This window comes from Salvia hispanica, chromosome 3 (genome assembly GCF_029641045.1).
Source record: "Salvia hispanica isolate PSC_SH4W2 chromosome 3, Shi_PSC_v1, whole genome shotgun sequence".
Taxonomy (NCBI): Eukaryota; Viridiplantae; Streptophyta; class Magnoliopsida; order Lamiales; family Lamiaceae; genus Salvia; species Salvia hispanica.
Window position 1 is genome coordinate 46,743,316 of NC_142694.1, and position 20,155 is coordinate 46,763,470.

Here is a 20,155-nt window from a genome sequence, read left to right on the forward strand (position 1 = left end):
TTCCAACTTCATAGATTCTCCACTGTCCTAATAATCACATAAAAGTGCATCAAGGTGATTTGCATCATGTTTTTTCTTCCTAGTAATGCATGAGCAACTGGAAATGATCATACATTGTATGGCATGACACAATGAGAATCATTTAACAAAAAAAAATCAGAAACTGACTTAAAATACAAAAGAAAAACTAGGTTAATACAGTAGATTGTAATAATAGCCTTGGAATGATACCTAACACTATCTAAGATCATTATTAGTTGCTTCCCCTGAAAAATGTCTCTCTCCATCACTGCTTCATCTAAAATCTAGTGGCTATGCCGTCAAGTTTCAGTTTTGTGAGCAAGCACAATAGAACTCATGGAGTATAGAGAAGTGGCTCTTGAATCAGTCATTTCATTTGCGTCCCTGTTCGAAGGCCTGCCTTCTGCATTGGCTATATCCAACTCCAATGCCACCCCCTCAGCTTAGACAAGGCACAAAAGAATTTTGTGATCGAACTCATCTTTGATACAATCTTCGCCCTCCTTGTCACATCTGCATTCAAGAATCGCGTATGTAACCACTCAGATGAACTACTTATAAATGAGGGACTAATGGATTCTTTTACGATCCTATGGATTTTTTTTAACTAGAACAGGTAATTATAACTCCTCGGAGAGTTTCTTATTTTGCTCCTCGTGGAATTGATGTGAGGAATCGACCATTTTCGTTTATTCAAGGATGAAGAGAACATCAATTCGATTCAGATAAGTTCACTGCAATTTTGTTGCTATGTTTCTTGTGCTTGTCTTTGTAGACTTGAGTATCCCCCGAAGCACTCTATTGCATTTGCGCTTGTTTTTTGTGTTTCTGCAGTAGACAACATTAGAAGCAATAATTATATCATTGTAGTATTCTATTTGCTACATGTGTCCAACTAAGAAACAAGCCATAATATATGCAGAAACTATGTTGATTTATTCTTGTTTTAAGACAAATTTGCAAAATACCTTATCTCATTTACTACTACTAACTTGATGTAGAAACTTCTGTGAATGTGTATACACTCAAATTTCTTAGAAAATCCAAATAATATTTGAAAAACAAAGCTAAGATGAGAAATCTGCGCTCAACACAATTTCCAGTTGTTGCAACTCAGTAAAACAAAAACAAGGATCCATTGTACACTAGAAACCTAATTAGAACACAATATCATACGAGCCATAACAAATACAACAATATAAGAGCATGAAAAACACGTCTTGACTCTACTCTACTCAATCAACTGGGAGGTGATGCTTTGGCAGCCCCAGTGGATTGGGCCGCTTGAGGCGGGGTGGCGTCATAAGCACTACCATATTGTGCGGGCTGCTGTTGACCGTAGCCAGGTTGAGCTGCTGCTGCTGGGTAACCGGACGATGGAGGTCGCTGGGCACCTGAATCTGCATGAGCATAGCTAGCCTGGGTAGGAGGGGGCTGAGAACGAGGATAGCCAGGCTGAGCATATGCACCACCTTGTGCACTAGGTGATTGCTGAGGCTGTGCATATGCAGTGGGCTGACTGCCTTGTTTTTGAGACTGAGGTGTCGCATAGTTTCCATAAGGTGGTTGGGTCCCATAGCCACTCTGTGCTCCATAACCGGGCTGGCTGGAAGCTTGATGTGGATAATTTGGGTTTGGGCTGGGTTGACCACCGGCGTTGTATGACTGCGCAGACGCAGGTGCTTGATTGGGGTCGCCTTGAGTTTGACCATCGGGTGTTGGATACGCAGAGTTGTAGCTTTGCTGCTGTTGATCATATCCAGCACTGGGATTCTGCTGTTGCTGGCCGTAGCCAGATTGAGCTGCATGATAACCACCATAACCATCTTGGCCGTAGCCGCCTTGTCCTTGACTGTAGGCGGCCTGACTGTAGCCATATCCCGAAGCATCGGTCGGGGCAGCAGGCCCCCCATGAGCTTGCTGTTGCTGGGATGGTGCGTGTTGGTTGTAATAATCATAGCCACCTCCCTGAGCAGCTTGCTGATTTTGAGGAGCAGTTGATGATTGATCCCAGCCAGCTCCATACCCACCGGATGCGGCTTGAGGAGGATAACCGGAGTACGGTGGTTGAGTCATGCCATATTGTGGTGGACCAGGGTATGCACCAGGCTGGACATAGCCATAACCAGGTTGTTGCCCAGCTGGGCCTGAGTGTCCCCAGTTAGTAGGTGGCCTAGCTTGATAACCTTGCTGGGAATACCCTCCAGACATCGATTGACCTCTCATGCGGTTCTGCACAAAATTGTTATGACAAATGAACCTAGAACTGATTTTTCAACAAGACTAGCAACAATATATGGATAAAAATTAACATATAACTCAAAATGATAAGCGAGGCACAAAGTAATGTATCAACATATATATATACAAGATCAAACAAGTAACATATTAACCTCATATACTGAGCACTACACTCGTAGAGAGTTGCATGAAGACAAAGATTAGACACCTACATACCGTACTTGTTGAGTCGTATTATTGGATAACTCCTGCTGAAGCCCATCCTCTCCCTATTCGAAGTGAATGGGTACAACAAAATAGCAGATGCTATACATCTATAGCAGAACTACAGGTGCACAGCAAAATCCAGTATATACAAGGAAAACTTTATCTAAATAACATAGGATTATCCATTCAGTTACTAGGTGAAGAATCAATAGAGACATCCGTAAAACGAGAAGCTGAGAAATATGTTCTACTATTATTTACTCAATATTGGCAACTCAACTCAAAGGCTTTGATCAAAAACTAACATAGAACCAGGATAGGAGAAATGGCAAGATATGTTATATCATTATTTTCAACTTTACCTCATCAAGTACAATAAGCAAATCATCTTGGGGTAGGGGATAAGAACAATATAATAAACAGCTAGTAGCTAACTCACAGCGGGCAATATAACATTATACTGTTCCTTCAACAGAATTGTAATCATGTTCGATATGATAGAGGTTAGATTCTCACAACAACAAATTATTTGAACAGTTTCTTCAAGCGAAATCCCATGAACATATAAAAACAAACAGATATGATTGTATGACAATGGAGCAACAGAATATTAAGTCCATAAATACTGACATAGTCAAATCTCACAGGTATCATATACCAGAAAACAAGTTAGTACAATGACTTATCGCAAGTTAGTACAATATTTATCTGATGCCTCCACCGTGATAACCAAACACCAAGCTTTTATAGAGAGAAGATCCTCCCAAATATAAAAAAGCAATTTAATGCTGGATGGATTTAATATCATAAAAGCACATGCTGAGGCAACACCAATAATTTCTAACCTTTATTATAGTCCCCAATAAGAGAATCAACTAAAAGATGTACTATGATCCAGCACATGAAAGAGGTGGCAGTCTGAATATTAGTTAAAAGTTTAACCATCCAAATATGGTTAACTACAAAAGGTTTAAATATCCTCAATTTTACGAGAAGCTTAATATGCTGCTTAGTTACCTTAATGGAGACGAACCGTGCAAAACCTGCCTCATACAAACCAGATATCCGATATGCAATGAATCAAAAGAAGGATATAGGTAACATCCTTAAAAATTTCAAAAACTGATCTAGCTATTGACAAAGACAACAGGAAGTAACCAAAATCGAGGAAATAATACCTAAAGAGCTCATAAAACCCAAAATACTACAGAGATACTACATACACTATAGTGGAAAGTAACCAGGAACTACAACCCGCGCCATAACCAAAAAAATAAGAACATGTACCACAGAGTTCTCCCTTATGGAATGAAGAGCAGTAAAAGCTGAATTCGCCAATCCAAGATTCCTTTTGACAGGGGCAAAAGGATCTGTAAGTCTCTATATCCAAAATTGGCAAAATAGGGAAGGCAGGCGGGATATATTGCAATTTATCTCAAATATATTCAGCTGGAGATATGGCCAGAAATATAATATAAGGCTGGAGAGAATAATAGGAGTAATCTTCTCCTTACAAGTCAGATACATTTTAAATTGATAATGGATGTATAGTAGGGTAATAAAACATTGATTAACAACACAGTGACGAAGAAATAAATGTAAGACTTCAATTAATTGTGAATTGACAACAGACTTTGACTCAACGATAAACCCAAGAAATTTAAATCTCAACGAACACAAGAAGAATGCAATCATATAGAAAACCAACATGGTATCATATTAAACAATAACATATTGGGTGACATGTTAATGTACACAGACAAAACCCAAAGACTCAGGAATATCATTATGGAAGTATAAACAGTTCTTTTCCATACATAAACATAACAAACAACATATAAATGACAACCATTGAACAAACCTCACTGGTAACTTCTTCAACCAACTGTTTTGCAGCTTCAATTTGTTCGCTAGTTCCTTCAATTTGCACTGTCCTCTCCTTTGACATATCACCCGGGGGGAGATGAAGAGGTATGACCTGTAGCATGTGAGAAAGTACCTTGGTATTATGATGAGTTCATACAGAAAGTTGCAGTTTTATGAAAACCGAATATCAGCATAATGCATTTTGTAAAATAGTTCAGGCAACCCTACCTGGATACGAGCTCCAGTTGTTGCTTGCATACTTTTTATAGTTTCACCTCCTTTACCAATAACAAGTCCCACCTGAAAATTTATCCATTGTAATACTACAGGCAAAATAATTATAAGAACCAATCAACAACATCATCCATACTTTATTATTAGGGATCATCATAACAAATTGATCGGCCCCAGATTGCTGCCCAGTCAACCGCCGGGAGACTATTCCAGAACCACCTGCATCAGCCTGTCCCATTGAAAAGCAAACTGTTGCTACAGATAATTCATCAAATAAAATATGGGTGACCTGGCACATTGCTTTCTCAAACTTCCACGACCACAGAGCAGATATATGAAGCCGAATTAAAGTTAACATGAGGGTGTCAAAATAAAACATCCTTAAGCAGAGAAGGCGGACAAACACACAAACAGGTAGTATTAAACAGCTTGCTAACATGAATATACCTCAGAAAGAACATCATTGATCAATTGCTCTGCTTTGGCTATCTGATCAGGAGTTCCTGTGAGCTCAACTGCTCTTGAAGTAGAGTTAGGATCTGCATCCATGTCTCTGGTGACCTGAATCTTAGCTCCTGACTGTAGTTGGAGGTACTTGATAGTCTCGCCACCTTTGCCAATTATCACACCAACCCTTCCATTTGGAATATCAATTTTCTTGCTCGGACCTGGGTAACCATATGAAGCACTTTGTGCTGGACCACCAAGACCTAAACCTGGATGTTTGTGGCTAACACCTACAACCAAAGTACATAACACATTTTCGTCCCTCAATTATCCTCAGCCATTTAGAAAATCACAATAACAGCTACTCCCTCCGTCCGCGAATAGGAGTCCCGTTTTTCCATTTTAGTCCGCTCGCGAATAAGAGTCCCGGTTCACTTTTACCATAAATGGTAATAGGGTCCCACCTTCCACGAGCTCATTTCACTCACATTTTATTTAAAACTAATATATACAAGTGGGACCCCTATTCCACTAACTTTTTTCCACCCACTTTTCTTAACATTTCGTAAAACCTGTGCCGCCCATGAATGGGACTCCTAATGGCGGACGGAGGGAGTACATCTATTTCCAATATTTTGCATGTTTACACACTGATGCCAAGTACTGCACAATTAATAATATGAAAATCTCGAGTAACATATATTACCAAAAACACAGAAGTAAAAAAAAAAAAAAGGATGCCTATTATCATTGTTAGAAACTAATAAAAAAATTGTGCAACAATGCCAACAAATATTTTGGAATTCAATAATCACCATACATAAACTATAAGTGCAAGCTCGATCGAACTGAGTGATCATAAAAAATTCGTACACTATATGCACCAAATGCACAAACACTCCACCAGAGCAATAAGAGCTGAGCAGAAGAGAATGTGAGGGATAGAGAAACACATCATGCTATATAAGCTTATTCTAAAAAAAGCCCCAACCTGTATCAACAGCATCATATCCACCGGCGCCAGCTCCGTTATCAACTCTGGCTCTCTTCGAAGGGTCGACGTTGTTCAAAAGCCTCGCAGCTATCTCCTGCGCCTTCTGTTTAGCGAGCTCGATCTCGTTCATTGGCGGCGGAACGTTGCTGTACGAAGGCGGAGGTGCGGCGGAATCGGGAGCCGACGAGAACCCCGTCGACCTGCGGCCCACAGGTGGTGGGGAATCATCATACTTGCGCTTGTTCGATTCGCCTCCGGTAGCGTAAGCGGCCTCATCTGCCATTTCTGCCGGAAATTAGAGGGGGAAGGAGAGACGTAAAAACCCTAGATTGGGCAGAAGAGAGAGAATTAGGGATGAGGTGGTATAACCGTATAATTGTGCATTTATATGTGTACGGTGGAAAATAGACAAAAAGGTTGTGGCAAGATTTTATGGCTCACTTTAACACTTATTTCGATATTTAATTCAGAGTAAGTGAATAATTGATAACTGAATTTTCAAATTTGAATAAAAATAATCTCTAAATTTTAAGAGCATCCAAACAGTGGGACGGATATTCCGGCGGACATCCCGAAGTACTTCCCAAAAACAACTTCTGCCACATCATAAGGACCTCCCACTGCACAATGGCAGACATCCCCAAAGACATCTCGACGGACATCCACAATAATAAAAATTCACAAATTCACCAAATTAAACAATTTACGGAATTAAAATTTCGACACGAATATGGAAAAAATGCAACCACTTTATTTCAAAGAAAACATACATAATTATTTTTAAAAAAAATACATAGTTAAAAAAAAAACAACCTCAAGCTTCGACAAATGCGGCCCCCGTCTCACTCCTCGTCGTCCCTGTCGCCAGTCCCGGGCAGGGATGCCATCCCCAAATCGCGCCTCATAGTCGATGGCATCCTTCAACATGATCTTGTATAAGGGATCAGTCACTGCATGCCACTTGTCCATGGTGTCGAGCATGCTCTGTGTTAGCTGCACACGAGCGAGATGGTTGAGCTCGGGAGTGACCAGGGAAGGAGCTTCCAATTGGACCTCGTGGGACCCGCTGGCGCTTCCCCTAGCCATCCGCGGTCTTTTGCCCAACCGGGCGACAGCGGCGGGAAGACGATTGAGGGTCGGGAACTTTGTCTCGGCGTCGGGGAGTTTGTGGGAACCGGCACTGCTGCTGTACTCGCCGGAGGCGTTTATCTTCGTCTACTTCGGCCAGCCAGCTTCATTACCTGCACTAAACTTGGCGGAAGTCTGCACCATAAGATACACCTCCCAATACTTGAATTCCCCGAAACCCAATTCACTGTCGGGGTACTGCTGGTGAGACAGAAGCTTCACATCATCGGCGGACATGCCGCTGGTTGTCGTGCGGAGGTTGTTTTGGTAGATGCCGACAAATTGGTTGAGCTGCCTCCTCAGCCGCTCCCAATGTTTCCGGCATTGCTCTCCATCGTGAGGCTTCCCACCTGGCGGTTTGAATTCGATGTAGCTTTGGCTAATGCGCCACCACATTCAGTCGATATGCTGATTAGCCCCGATGTAGGGATCATCGACTACACTGATCCAGGCCTTCGCCAGCGCGACGCACTCACCTATGCTCCAGATGGTCCTCTTTCTCCCGCCAACTTCCTCCCCTCTCGGCCCCCGCCCCACCTTCGTTCCCCGCACGCGAGGACGAGGTAGTGCCCTTGCCCTTCCCTTTCCCCTGCTTCCGCGTCTTCCCTGCTGCCGGTGGCATCTCAGTGAGAGACTCCCTGATCGGAGATAGCCCCAACTCCTCAAAAGAGAAAGTCTCAATGCCGGTGAACTGAGTCTCCAGAGGAGTTCTCTAGGGGAAATCACTAGACAATAATCCATGTAGGGGTGATAGACATTGTCCCAGGTGATTGGGAGACCCCCTGCTTGCTCCACCCCACAGCGGCAGGCATGCCCTGCATCATCCCGGGCATCATCATCCCGAGCATTTGGGGCATCATCCCACCCATGCCTGCACACCAAGGGGGTTACATATTGTAGTACCCGGACATCATCCCCGCCATTTGGAGTTGGGGCATCATCAGCGCCATTCCGGGCATCATCCCGGATATCGGTGCACTTCCGCCGGCGTTTCCCCCAACTCTAACGGGAAAAGTCGACAAACACTCGCTCGTGGCGGGGAATCACTATCGTGGTGCTCTATTTATCTTCAAAAGAAATGAAAGTAGAGAGAGAGAAACTCGTTAAAACAAGTAGTGCGAATGAAATGAGGTTCAAAGATATATGGCTAGAACTTGAATTTAGTATAGTAATTTCACTCAAAGCATCTCTAATTGCGAGAAATTGATTGAAAAAAATATATTTTCATTTATCTTTTTTAAAAATAATTATATCCTCTTAAAAAGTAATGGACTCAAGGAAAGAAAGTAAATTAAAAAGACAAGCAAAAACTTAATGGGCGTGGTTGAATGGTATTAGACTCGTTCATCCATAACCAAATGGTTAGAGTATCTCCAAGAGGAGAGGTAAAGTAATATAACTATCATATTTATCTTCTTTTATGAAAAATCATTTTCCAAGAGAATTTGAGAATGTATTATACGTTTTCTCATTTTGAAGAGATATCTTTACGAAGAGGTAAAATCTTATAACTACTATATTTGCCTTCTTTTTATGAAAAAACATTCTCCATAGGGGAAGGTATTTGAGAAGGTATACACTCTATTTTTTCATGCATTTTGTACTATTATTTTATTTTCTTAAAAATAATTTACCTTTTTATATAACTTTTCCCTTTAAAATTTGTTACTTTTGGAACGATATATTTCACTTTTTAAGAAGGTAAATAGATGATATACCTCTTTAATTTACCTTTTCTTCTTGGAGATGCTCTTAGGAGATCAATCCCTGCCTCAAAATGAAAGAAGATATAATACCTCCTCAATTATCATTTACAATTGGAGCATACAATTTTGTGAAAAAGAGGTAAATATGGTAATTATTTTTCTTTACACTTCTATTTACCATTTCCCTTGAAGATGCTTTTATGGTAGTACTTGAATTTTCAAGTTTAGATAAAAGTAGTCTATGAAGTTACGACGTAATCTCATTTATCAGATATGGTACTTTTTCACTATTTGACCTATTTTTCTACCAATTCCCCCAACACCCCCACCCCCAAGGAGTCTGAATATGATTTTTTTTCTTCTCTCTTTATAATATTGAGTATGATATTTTTTCATAGTTTAAGTACTTTAATTGATACCTTTCACTTCACTTCTTCAATAATTTTATATCAAATTATATTTCTATCTCTTCTCTTAATAGTAAATAAAAAATTACTCTCTCTGTCCACAATAAGAACCATATTTTATTATTTTGGTCCGTCACACAATAAAAGTCCTATTGCATCAAATTTTTATTAACTATAACAAATAAAATTATAAATTTAATTGAAAAGTTTCTACTTTTATCCATTCTCTTTCACTGTTGTTACGTTCTTAATTATTTTTAAATGATTATTTTTTTATAACTAAGGTCCAATATTTTATTTTTAACTACTTTTGTTACGTTCTTAATTATTTTTATATGATTATTTTTTTTATAACTAAGGTCCAATATTTTATTTTTAACTACCTTGTTTAGTTAGAAGTAGTAATTTAAATAATCAAATTTATACTTTGTAATATTAAAAATGTAACCAAACCACAATCAAAACTAAATTTAGCTACAAGTCATTTTAATAAGGGAAATTGGTCTCTAAAACTATGAACTTTGCCTAAAATTTGGTATTTCCCATGAACTTTGAAATTGGTATATAATATCACGAACTTTGCATTTTGTTTGGTATCTCCCACGGCATGTTTATTACTATATTTGACTAACTTACGAGGCTTTTATCATACTTGACACAATTAAATCAACGTGGTTTTCAACGTGACTTTTTATGCTGTTATGAACTTAAAAAGTGGTTTCAAATATTATAAAACATATCACGGTTGCCTATGTTAAATAAGATTTTGATGAAAATATCTTATTTGAGTGAGTTCGGGAAATACCAAACAAAATACAAAGTTCGTGATATTATATACCAATTTTAAAGTTCATGGGAAATACCAAATTTTAGGCAAAGTTCATGGTTTTAGAGACCAATTTCCCTTTTAATAATTAGATTTATAATTTTATTTAATTAATATATTTAATTAATTTCATATTATTATTTATTTATTTTTATACTTTCTACATAATTTAATGAGAAGGAGAGAGAGAGAGAGAGAGATTATTTGACATAAAGTGAATGAAAAATAAAGTAAAAATATCATTTAAGGTATAGAAAAATATTATATCGAATATACTAGATAGAGAGATAGAGAAATTATCATACCGAGTACCCAGATACTTAATTTTATAAAAGTCCAAAAAATGTCCTCCATGCATTGGTGACATTTCCGGTGGAAAACCATGAGTGAGATTGTCCCCTAACTTTAGTGACTACCCATGATTTTTCAAATTTCATAAACTATTTTATTTAATTGAAAATTCAAGTACCATTTATGTAGTTTACTCTTAATTTTAAATTGGTACAAACTTAACTTATTAAACTTAAATCGATTGGTACAAACTTAACTTATTAAACTTAAATCGTTTGGTACTAATTTTTCAAAATAAAATCATATTATCATGCTACTAGTAATATTTTTGCAACAATAATATTGATGTTGACAACTTTCTCGATCATAGATTTTTCATCTTCACCCTTCCCCATTTCATTTTTTTTATAGAATTGGACTTAGATTTAGGGGTGGTTCGGTACAGTATACGGTACCGTGAGTGTCATACCTGTATACCGTACCGAAAGTTACGGTATGACAAAACACCATACCGATACCGAACCGAATTTTTCGTTATAACGGAGTCCAAAAGGTCTTTTCTATATGTTGTAATGTAGGCTCTTTGGATAGGTGGGATAATATTTGGCTAAAGTGACTTTAATTCCCAAAATATAATTTATTCAATTTCACCAACTTTCTTCCCCAATCTTAAGCTAGTTCTAGGCTTTGCCTAGACTCTTCTCATCTATCGACATTCCACTTTTGTTCTTCACCTCTTTTTCAACCTTCAAGACACTCTTTTCACCAAAAGCCAATTATTCATTATTTTTCACTTTCATTTTTCTTTTCTTTTCCTCTCTCTCTCTCTCTCTCTCTCTCTTTTCTTTTTCTCCATGCTTTGCATGGTATCATCACTATCCTTTCTTTCTTTTTCTTTTCTACCTCAACAACCTTGTTTTTCATTTGCTAACACCACTTCCAAACTTTCATTTCCCTTTGATTTTTCAAAAGTAACACATAAAAAATCCAATCCCTTTGTTTGTCAAAGAAAAAGTTTATAGGCTCAAAGTGGGCTAACAAGGACTATTAACATAACGGGTAGGAATAAGATTTGGCTAATAAAGATGGCCTAACATCCTCCCTTATCTCTATAACCACTATGTAGACTCAAGGAGATCGCGAGCAAGTTATAGAAATATATGAGATAAAACACACATTTAAAAATAAAGTAGGCTCAATTCTCACAAGGTGTTTTTGGCAAAAGACAAGGCACCATGCAATTCACTTTAGGCAATTTGAAATGAAAAATTACACTTTACTTAGCCATATCAACAAGATTTTCGAAATTTTTTGCACAAGATCATCATTGGCAACTCCTCCAACATGTCTCGCACTCGTTCAACTTCAACAGAGATTATTCGACACACGAAACAACAAGAAAAGCATTCCTAAAAACATAATCATAAAAACAATAACAAACACAAGTGGAACAAGGAAAACATTCCCAAAATTCAACAATCCAAAGCCAAAGAGAGAGGTAAGAGGAATCCACTAGATCAGAGGCAGACCTACGATTAGTGATGGGGGATCCTTGGAACCCCCAAGAATTTAAGGTTTTAGTATATTATATATAATTATATATGCATGCTGTAGAACATAAGTTCATTGTTTAGCTCGGCTGGTGTGTGGAGCAGACTTGGAATTTGTAAAGCATGAGTTCAAAATTTGATAACAGCAATCCGTGATTGTGGCGCTTTTTATAAAATTTTCCATATTCTATCCTTTCTTTATTAATCAAATTATTTTTATGATTTCATTTTCCATACTTCTTCATTCTCTATTAATTAATAAATTTATTTTTTAATTTTCATAATTAATTCATTAGCTACTAAATAATTTATTTATACATTTTTAATTTTCTCACTAATATTTTTTTGTAACTTTTATTTATTCTTTATTTATGTAAATATTGTTATAGTAAGATTATAATGTAATGCATTTTTAATTTATATTGCTCATTCTTAAATTATTTCAATCATCATCAATCATCTCTATCACATACTTCTATAATGTTTTTGTCGGACTGTTTATGACGTCGTTGTACGACAATTGTTAATGCTCCCCCATTTGTGAAAAATATTTCATTAGTGGATGACATAAGTTTTAATGCGTAATAATAAAATAAACTATGTAATCCCTCCGTCCCACGTTACTTGAGGCATTTCTTTTTGGCTCGGGATTTAAGAAATTTGTGTTTAGTGAGTTAAATAAAGATAAAATAAGGTAGAGGAGAAAATAAAGTAAGAGAGAGTAGAGATGGTAAAGTAAAAGAAAGAATAAAGTATGTGTGATTAGATGTTTTGTTTTTAGCCAAAAAGAGAAATGACTCAAGTAACTTGGGACATACCAAAATGGAATACGACTCAAGTAACTTGGGACGGAGGGAGTATAAGTTTGGAATGACTTTCCATTTTTAGTATAATACTAATTTTGGTGATGGACGGAAATGGAAACATGAAACTATTTAGTGTGGACGAAAGATGTACCAAAATCCTGCATCCGCCACTGCACTAGATACCCCCCAAACTTATTCCAAACAAAGCTATGATAAGTTTGAAAGAAAGAGTGGATTTTGAGAGGACCTTCCATCTCTTTTCTCCCCAATGGTATGCAATTCCACCCCACAATTATCGGCTCTAAGCACTATTTTTTATACCCGGGAAGAACCTAAATTTGTGATTGAAGAGTATTTTGAGCTCTTGTTCTCCTCCCTTGTCCAACTCTCTTTCTCTGCTCAAGAAGTAGGCACCCTACAAAAGATACAAACCACAAGTTATAACTAAGCAAGAAAATTAAACTAAATAAAACAAGTAAAATGGCTAAACTAGTATTCTCCATCTTATCACAATATCAAACACAAAAGCAAATTTAGTCCCTGCCAACGGCGCCAAAAACTTTACTCATGCTAATTTTGCAATCAAAAGTGTCACCCACAAGTGTACGGAATAAATAGTACTCCCTCCGTCCCGCTTTAGGAGTCCCGGTTGAGTCGGGCACATACTTTAAGAAAAAAGTGTTTGAGTGTGTAATAAATAAATATTGTAGTGGATGTTGGGACCCACTTTTAATTGAGTGTCCAATAAATAAATATTATAGTGGATGTTGGGACCCACTTTTAACACTTTTTTAATAGTTGTGGTGGATGTTGGGACTCACTTTTAACACTTTGTAGGCATTTTTTATTAATTTATCTCAACCGGGAGTCCTAAAGCGGGACGCCCAAAATTGATCAACCGGGACTCCTAAAGCAGGACGAAGGGAGTATATGACAAGCTAAATTATCGGTCCACGAAGACTAAAAGCCAATTTGACTACTATGATGCAATGTCAAACACTATTTAGACTAATGAAGGAGGGGTTTTGGTTTTCTTAACTAAGAACAAAGATCAAACAAACAATAAAGACAATTAACTAAGTAAAGCAAGTAAAAGATAGTTTTTCACACAAATTGGGAAAGGATAAGGAAATAGATCCGTTAGAATGGATCAAGGATGTCATCTAACCTCAAGTGTGGTTAGGAAAGTCGGGAAGGTTGGTTAGACTCCCCGAGTGGATCAAGGATGTCATCTAACCTCAAGTGTGGTTAGGAAAGTCGGGAAGGTTGGTTAGACCCCCTCTCGGGTGCATCTAACACGTGGATCAATCTCTAGAGTATGAGTCTCCTCCATAGAATTTGAGATTGACTCGTTAAAACACGTGGATCAATCTCTAGAGTATGAGTCTCCTCCATAGAATTTGAGATTGACTCGTTAAAACAACGGACCCAAACCCTCTCTCTAACTCATGCATCTCTCGATCACATGTAATGCACGGAGTTGTTGATTACACATCTATCCTAATCATGCATTTCTCAATGACAATAATTAGGCAAAAAGGATGTATCTAATTGGTAGCTAAGCAGTTAGATACTAAAAGCTCAAGAATCAACAAAACCAACAAAATGAGATAGATAAGCATTCAACCATAGATCAATCCATACAAACCATTTAAACTTCACCAAATCCCTAATGGAAATCTAGCTACTCGTGCTCAAAGACAAAACAAAAAGAAATACAAAAGGAAATGAAAAAAAAAAACATAATAGAAAGATAAACTAGAACTTCTATAGGTGGGATTGATGGTGGGGACTCTTCTCCTTCAATCTCTTGAGAGGAGAAGCTCCTTGGCCTTCAAATCTTCTTCATTCTCTTGTTTTAGCTCTTGATTTGGTAGTATGAGAGTTAGGGCTCGAATGTGTGAAGTCTCTTTTATATTTGGAGTGAAAAATGGGCAAAATAAGGAAGCTGTCAAAAAACACCGGACCGGGTGGTCTGTGACTGTGGTGTTTTGTTTGGAACTCACTTCAAAACGCCCGAGCAGGCGTTTCTTTGGATGGAAAACGTCTGACAGGGTGAATTCTCTGTCTCTCTATGTGCATTTTCAGCCAGAACGTCGTTCAACTCCGTTTAAGCTCGTTTTAGACCTTTTTTGCATCAAGACTTTGACACTCTTGTTAGCTCTAAAAATAACAAATAAGTGGATGAAAATTAAACTTTATACCTCAAATTACTCAACAACTTGTGTTAATCACCCACCTAAATATCCTAAACTATGAGTTTGTCAGTGATGGCGTTGGTGATGGTGATTTGATGGTGACGGTGATAATGATCAATATCATGATGTAACTATTGTTGGCTATGGCCGCGAGGGTAATGACAGATATTATATTTATCAAAACTCTTATGGCATCAATTGGGGGTACAGAGGTTACGTCAAAGTTTTAAGGGATTGTATAGAAGTATGTTCCCATTGACACTCTGAGTCCAGTAAACGCTTACGAGTAAAATACATAAAGATGCGATTAATAGTATTTTTATTGGAGATTTCACAAAGAACACAAGTGAGAGCGTCCGAAGTTGGCCAATCTGCGAACATAGGTGAAATAAGTCAAGAGATTCCAACTGTGGATAGAGAGGGTAGACTTCAAATCCGCTATAGGTGGGATTGATGGTGAGGAGTCTTCCCCTTCAATCTCTTGAGAGGAGAAGCTCCTTGGCCTTCAAATCATCTTCATTCTCTTGTTTTAGCTCTTGATTTGGTAGTGTGGGAGTTAGGACTTGAATGTGTGAAGTCTCTTTTATATTTGGAGTGAAAAATGTGCAAAATAAGGAAGCTGTAAAAAACACCGGACCGGGTGGTCCGTGACTGTCAAAACACCCGACCGGGTGTTTTGTCTGGAACTCACAACTCGCTTCAAAACGCCCGAGCGGGCGTTTCTTCGGATGGAAAATGTCTGACCGGGCGAATTCTCTGCCTCTCTATGTGCATTTCCAGCCAAAACGTCCGTCCAACTCCGTTTAAGCTCGTTTTAGACCTATTTTTGCATCAAGACTTTGACACTCTCGTTAGCTCTAAAAATAACAAATAAGTGGATGAAACTTAAACTTTATATCTCAAATTACTCAACAACTTGTGTTAATCACCCACCTAAACATCCTAAACTATGAGTTTGTCAGTGATGGTGATGGTGATGATGATCAATATCATGGTGTAACTATTGTTGGCTATGGCTGCGAGGGTAATGACAGATATATATCTGTCAAAACTCTTATGACATCAATTGGGGGTACAGAGGTTACGTCAAGGTTTTAAGGGATTTAATTGTATTGAAATATGTTCCCATTGACACTCTGAGTCCGGTAAACGCTTAGGAGTAAAATATATAATGATGCGATTAATAGTGTTTTTATTGGAGATTTCGCAAAGAACACAAGTGAGAGCATCCGAAGTTGGCCAATCTGCGAAAATAGGTGAACTAAGTCAAGAGATTCCAACTCTGGATAGAAAGGGTAGACTTCTCGAAGAAAACACTACCTACTCATGTCAGTGGCGTATACAGGATTTTTGATATGGGGGGTATGAATTTAACAATAAATAATTATATAACATCACAAGAAAAACTAATGCTAGAAATAATATACTCCCTCCGTCCCAAGATAAGCGACTCACATTCCTTTTTGGGACGTCCCAAGATATGTGAGCAATTTCCTTTTTTGGTATTCTCTCTCTTACTTTTTCTCTCTACTTTAATAACTCTCTTACTTTATTCACTTTCCACGTTACTAAAAAAACCCCATTTTCTTAAATCTCGTGCCAAAAATTTTGTGCTCACTTATCTTGGGACGGAGGGAGTAGTATTTTGAAACAATGTTTAGTTTTAAGTCTATACCATTCAAAATATAAAAGAAAAATACATAACATCTAGTTTATTTTTTGACGTGTCTTCATTTCTTCAAAGCGTTTGACTACAACATCAGAAACTTGTAGAAATATATCCTTCTCAATGAAAGTGACCAAACAATCATTCAAAGATTGATCATCCCTCCTATTTCACAACTTATTCTTCACAAACGTCATTCCGAAAAACACTCTCTCCACACTTGCAGTAGCTACCGGAAGAATCAAAATCAACTTGATAAGCAAAAACACAAGAGGATAAGCGACATCTCTCTTTGTTTCAACAAGTTTCATCAGAAGTAGGGGTGTGCATTCGGGTTTCGGTTCGGTTTTTCGCCCAAACCGAACCGAACCTGAAAAACCGAATTTAGGCAAAAACTAAAACCCAACCGAAATCGAAAACCGAAAAACCAAAAACCGAATTAAACCTAAAAACCGAAATTATATAAATAACCTAAAAACCAAAAATCCTAAAACCGAAAAACCGAATAATAAAACCGAAAATCTGGAGAGAAAAAAACAGCACAAAAATATCCAAAACTTGAATCAACTAGTTCTAGTGAATAAGAAAAGAGAGAATTATGCTTGAATTAAGAACTAAATCGGTGAACTTTAGCATTCAATATTTATGCATTTAGATCCAAATTCCAAATATAAACTCTATCAAGATGCTATGAGGGAGTATCTAATGCATAAGAATCAGGGATTGTGCTGAAATTGGTATCATATTAGCATACACATTTGAAAATAAACAAGATGATAAAATTAATCCACAAAACATTAATCAGTCAAACTAAAAATCCAATTTTAAACAAAGGCATTGAAGGCTAGAATCGTGGAAGAGACGGCATGGAAGGTTGGGAACGACAAAGGCGACGTCGTGGAAGTGTCGTCGGGAAGTGTGGTGGCGACGGGAATCATGGGATGGGAGCGTGGAGGTGTGGAGAAGAAGAGACGTCGCCGGGAAGTGTGGAGGCAACGGGAATCATGGGATGGCAGTGTGGAGGTGTGGAGAAGAAGAGACGTCGCCGGGAAGTGTGGAGGCGACGGGAATCATGGGATGGGAGCGTGGAGGTGTGGAGAAGAAGAGAAGTGGAGATTTTAGATTTAGACTTGGAAGCGGCGCTGATTCTGAATGTTTTAGGGTTTTTTAGTTAAATACTATATATATACATAATATTTAAATAAATTCGGTTTTTCGGTTATTTTTTTCATCCGAACCGAACCGAACCGAAAAACCGAAAGTTTTTAGAAATTGAAACCGAACCGAACCGAATTTTATAAATTTGGTTTGGAACGGTTCGGATATTCGGGTTTCGATTTTTTTGCTCACTCCTAATCAGAAGAGAACCAATATCTTGTAAATTTTGAAATTCATTATCATTTTTCACATCTTCGATGAATATATCAAGTTGGTACTCAATAGCCACCAATTCGCAGTTTGAAAAGTCGGAAGGATAAAAAGTGGCAAGTTTAAGTACTTTTTCCTTGTCAAAAGAAGAGAAGTTATCTTTAGGATTGAAGCAAGCCATGCACCTAATCAACTCCATAATGACCTCATCAAATTGGTTCAATTACCTTTATAAACACAAAATGATGAAGATAGGAAACATCTTGAACAAAACGCTTTGATTTTCCTTGAGGGATATATTGAGCTTCCATATCTGGAACAACAATGCCAAGATTGTTGCAAATTGAGATTACCTTATTCAGTTGAATCTCCCATCGGGCATCCCTCATTTTCTATAACTGGTCCTTGGTTAAAGCAACGAGCCTCATAACATTAATAATATTTTGATCCCTTCTTTTTAAAGCAAGACACAAATCATTAGTGTACCCGAATATAGTAGTCATTAGCTGGTCCATAAAAATAAAATGAAATGACTCTATAGAGTACAAAACGCCTTGAGATTTTGTCTTATCATCTGAAGAACCATGCTTCCCAATTATCAATAGAACGTTAACAATTGCAGAAAACAAGTCCATGACATTCAAAAGATTCTTGTAGTGAGAACTCCAACGATCATCCACAATTCGCTTAGTTGTTTCTTTAGCACAATAATTGATAATATCATTTTGAATAATTGGAGATATCAATTGACAATTTCAAGTGCATTTTCCATAGTCACTTTTGAAATAATTTCATTATGTGTCCTCAACCATTTCAAGAGTTCAAGAAAATTTCCCCTATTAAGGGATTCTTCACTTTCTCTATGTCCACGAAATGCCAAGCCTTGTCGCAATAGATAACGCAAACAAGAAATTGAAGCCCTCAAGCGAATAATATCATACTCTCTGTTAATCACATTACTGACATTATCTAAAGAAACAAGAATCGAATTTTTTTTTGCCATCCTTAGGTTCACATATTTCTCATAACCATGATTATGAGCACTTCTAACCCCACCAATATGTTCAGTAAATCTATATGGCTTATTCCATGACTTAAATCCTTTATTCACAAACGCATCTCCCCCGCATTAAGCCCAACTTCATTCTTGAACAAGTAGCAAACAAAACAAAATGTAGCATCTTCTGTCATGCTATATTCAAGCCAATCCCATTTATCATACCATGAAATCATAAATCGACGTGAACCTCCAATTTCTTTTCGAGGAAATTTATGATTTTTTGGTTGACAAGGTTTTCTAAGAATATAGGCTCTTCTAAGTGCATCTCGCTCATGTGGAGGATACTCCATTATGTCTCTTCTTTTTCCCAGGTTCTAGAGGAACGTATTCAACATCATAAATCAATTCTTTCTCGCGTGATGACATACTAGCATCTGAAGGAGACACATTATCATTTAAAGCCGGAGGGCTTGAAGCTGGTGTGTTTGAAGCAAAAGGATTTGCTGGAGAGTTTGAAGCATGAGGGTTTGCTGCCTGAGAGCTAGAAGCAGGAGAGCTTACACTATCATGAGATTTTCTCTTTTTGGAGATAAATTGTCGAAGATCGGATTGTTTTCTCATTTTTTTTATTTTCTGCAAATATATTCAAAATCATTATAAACTAAAATTATAAATAATTGAATCACAAATATTAACATCACAAAACAATACAATTGAGATTTAAATTGAAACTGTATTCTAGTAAATTCTAATATTCTACTCTAATATAATAAAGAAATTGAGAATTTACATTCTTAAATAGTGAATCACGTTTGTACAATCCCTATACAATAAATATAAAGCATTAATCTCAATTCTCAAATAATTTGAAATTATTGAACTACTCTATATAATTGTATTTGCGTCAATTTTTCTTGGAAACTAAAATTAATATCGAAACAATCAAACAAACTTGATAAATTCAGTAATTCACCCTCTTTAAACCAATTAATTTACTGACCTTTTCAATTTTCAAAGTAGATAAGTTTGTGGTATCTCTCCGTCTTTGGAGAACCGAGGAGGCGAGAGAGCGAATTCTCAACTGGCGACTCGACGATTGAAGCAGACCGGAGACGACGAACGCTGCACTGCACGCAGTCAAAGTGGCGACTCGGAGGAGAAAGCTCTTGTCAAGGAACTCGATTTGAATTTGGAGGTTT

At 37.4% G+C, this 20,155-nt stretch overlaps 1 protein-coding gene and 1 pseudogene across 1 annotated transcript; both read right to left on the minus strand.

Annotated features, from left to right (window-relative positions):
- Positions 1-1,103: 1,103 nt before the first annotated feature.
- LOC125211329 (uncharacterized) lies at positions 1,104-6,376 on the minus strand. The gene is made up of 6 exons (XM_048111061.2): positions 6,008-6,376; positions 5,017-5,306; positions 4,706-4,798; positions 4,564-4,635; positions 4,331-4,447; positions 1,104-2,253 (listed from the first exon to the last, which is right to left on the minus strand). Exons 1-6 carry the CDS (start codon positions 6,291-6,293, stop codon positions 1,261-1,263), a joined length of 1,851 nt encoding a protein of 616 aa, XP_047967018.1. The 5' UTR covers positions 6,294-6,376; the 3' UTR covers positions 1,104-1,260.
- An 849-nt stretch (positions 6,377-7,225) lies between these two features.
- On the minus strand, positions 7,226-19,306 carry LOC148930954 (uncharacterized; annotated as a pseudogene).
- Between the last annotated feature and the right edge of the window lie 849 nt (positions 19,307-20,155).

What these genes read in the sequence shown, in the direction of transcription:
- LOC125211329 (XM_048111061.2), bottom strand. Translation starts at nt 6,293, where the DNA reads ATGGCAGATGAGGCCGCTTACGCTACCGGAGGCGAATCGAACAAGCGC. An exon ending in TGATGATCCCTAATAATAAA is followed by an intron (nt 4,636 to 4,705) that starts GTATGGATGATG and finishes ATAAATTTTCAG; the next exon opens with GTGGGACTTGTTATTGGTAA. An exon ending in CAACTGGAGCTCGTATCCAG is followed by an intron (nt 4,448 to 4,563) that starts GTAGGGTTGCCT and finishes CACATGCTACAG; the next exon opens with GTCATACCTCTTCATCTCCC.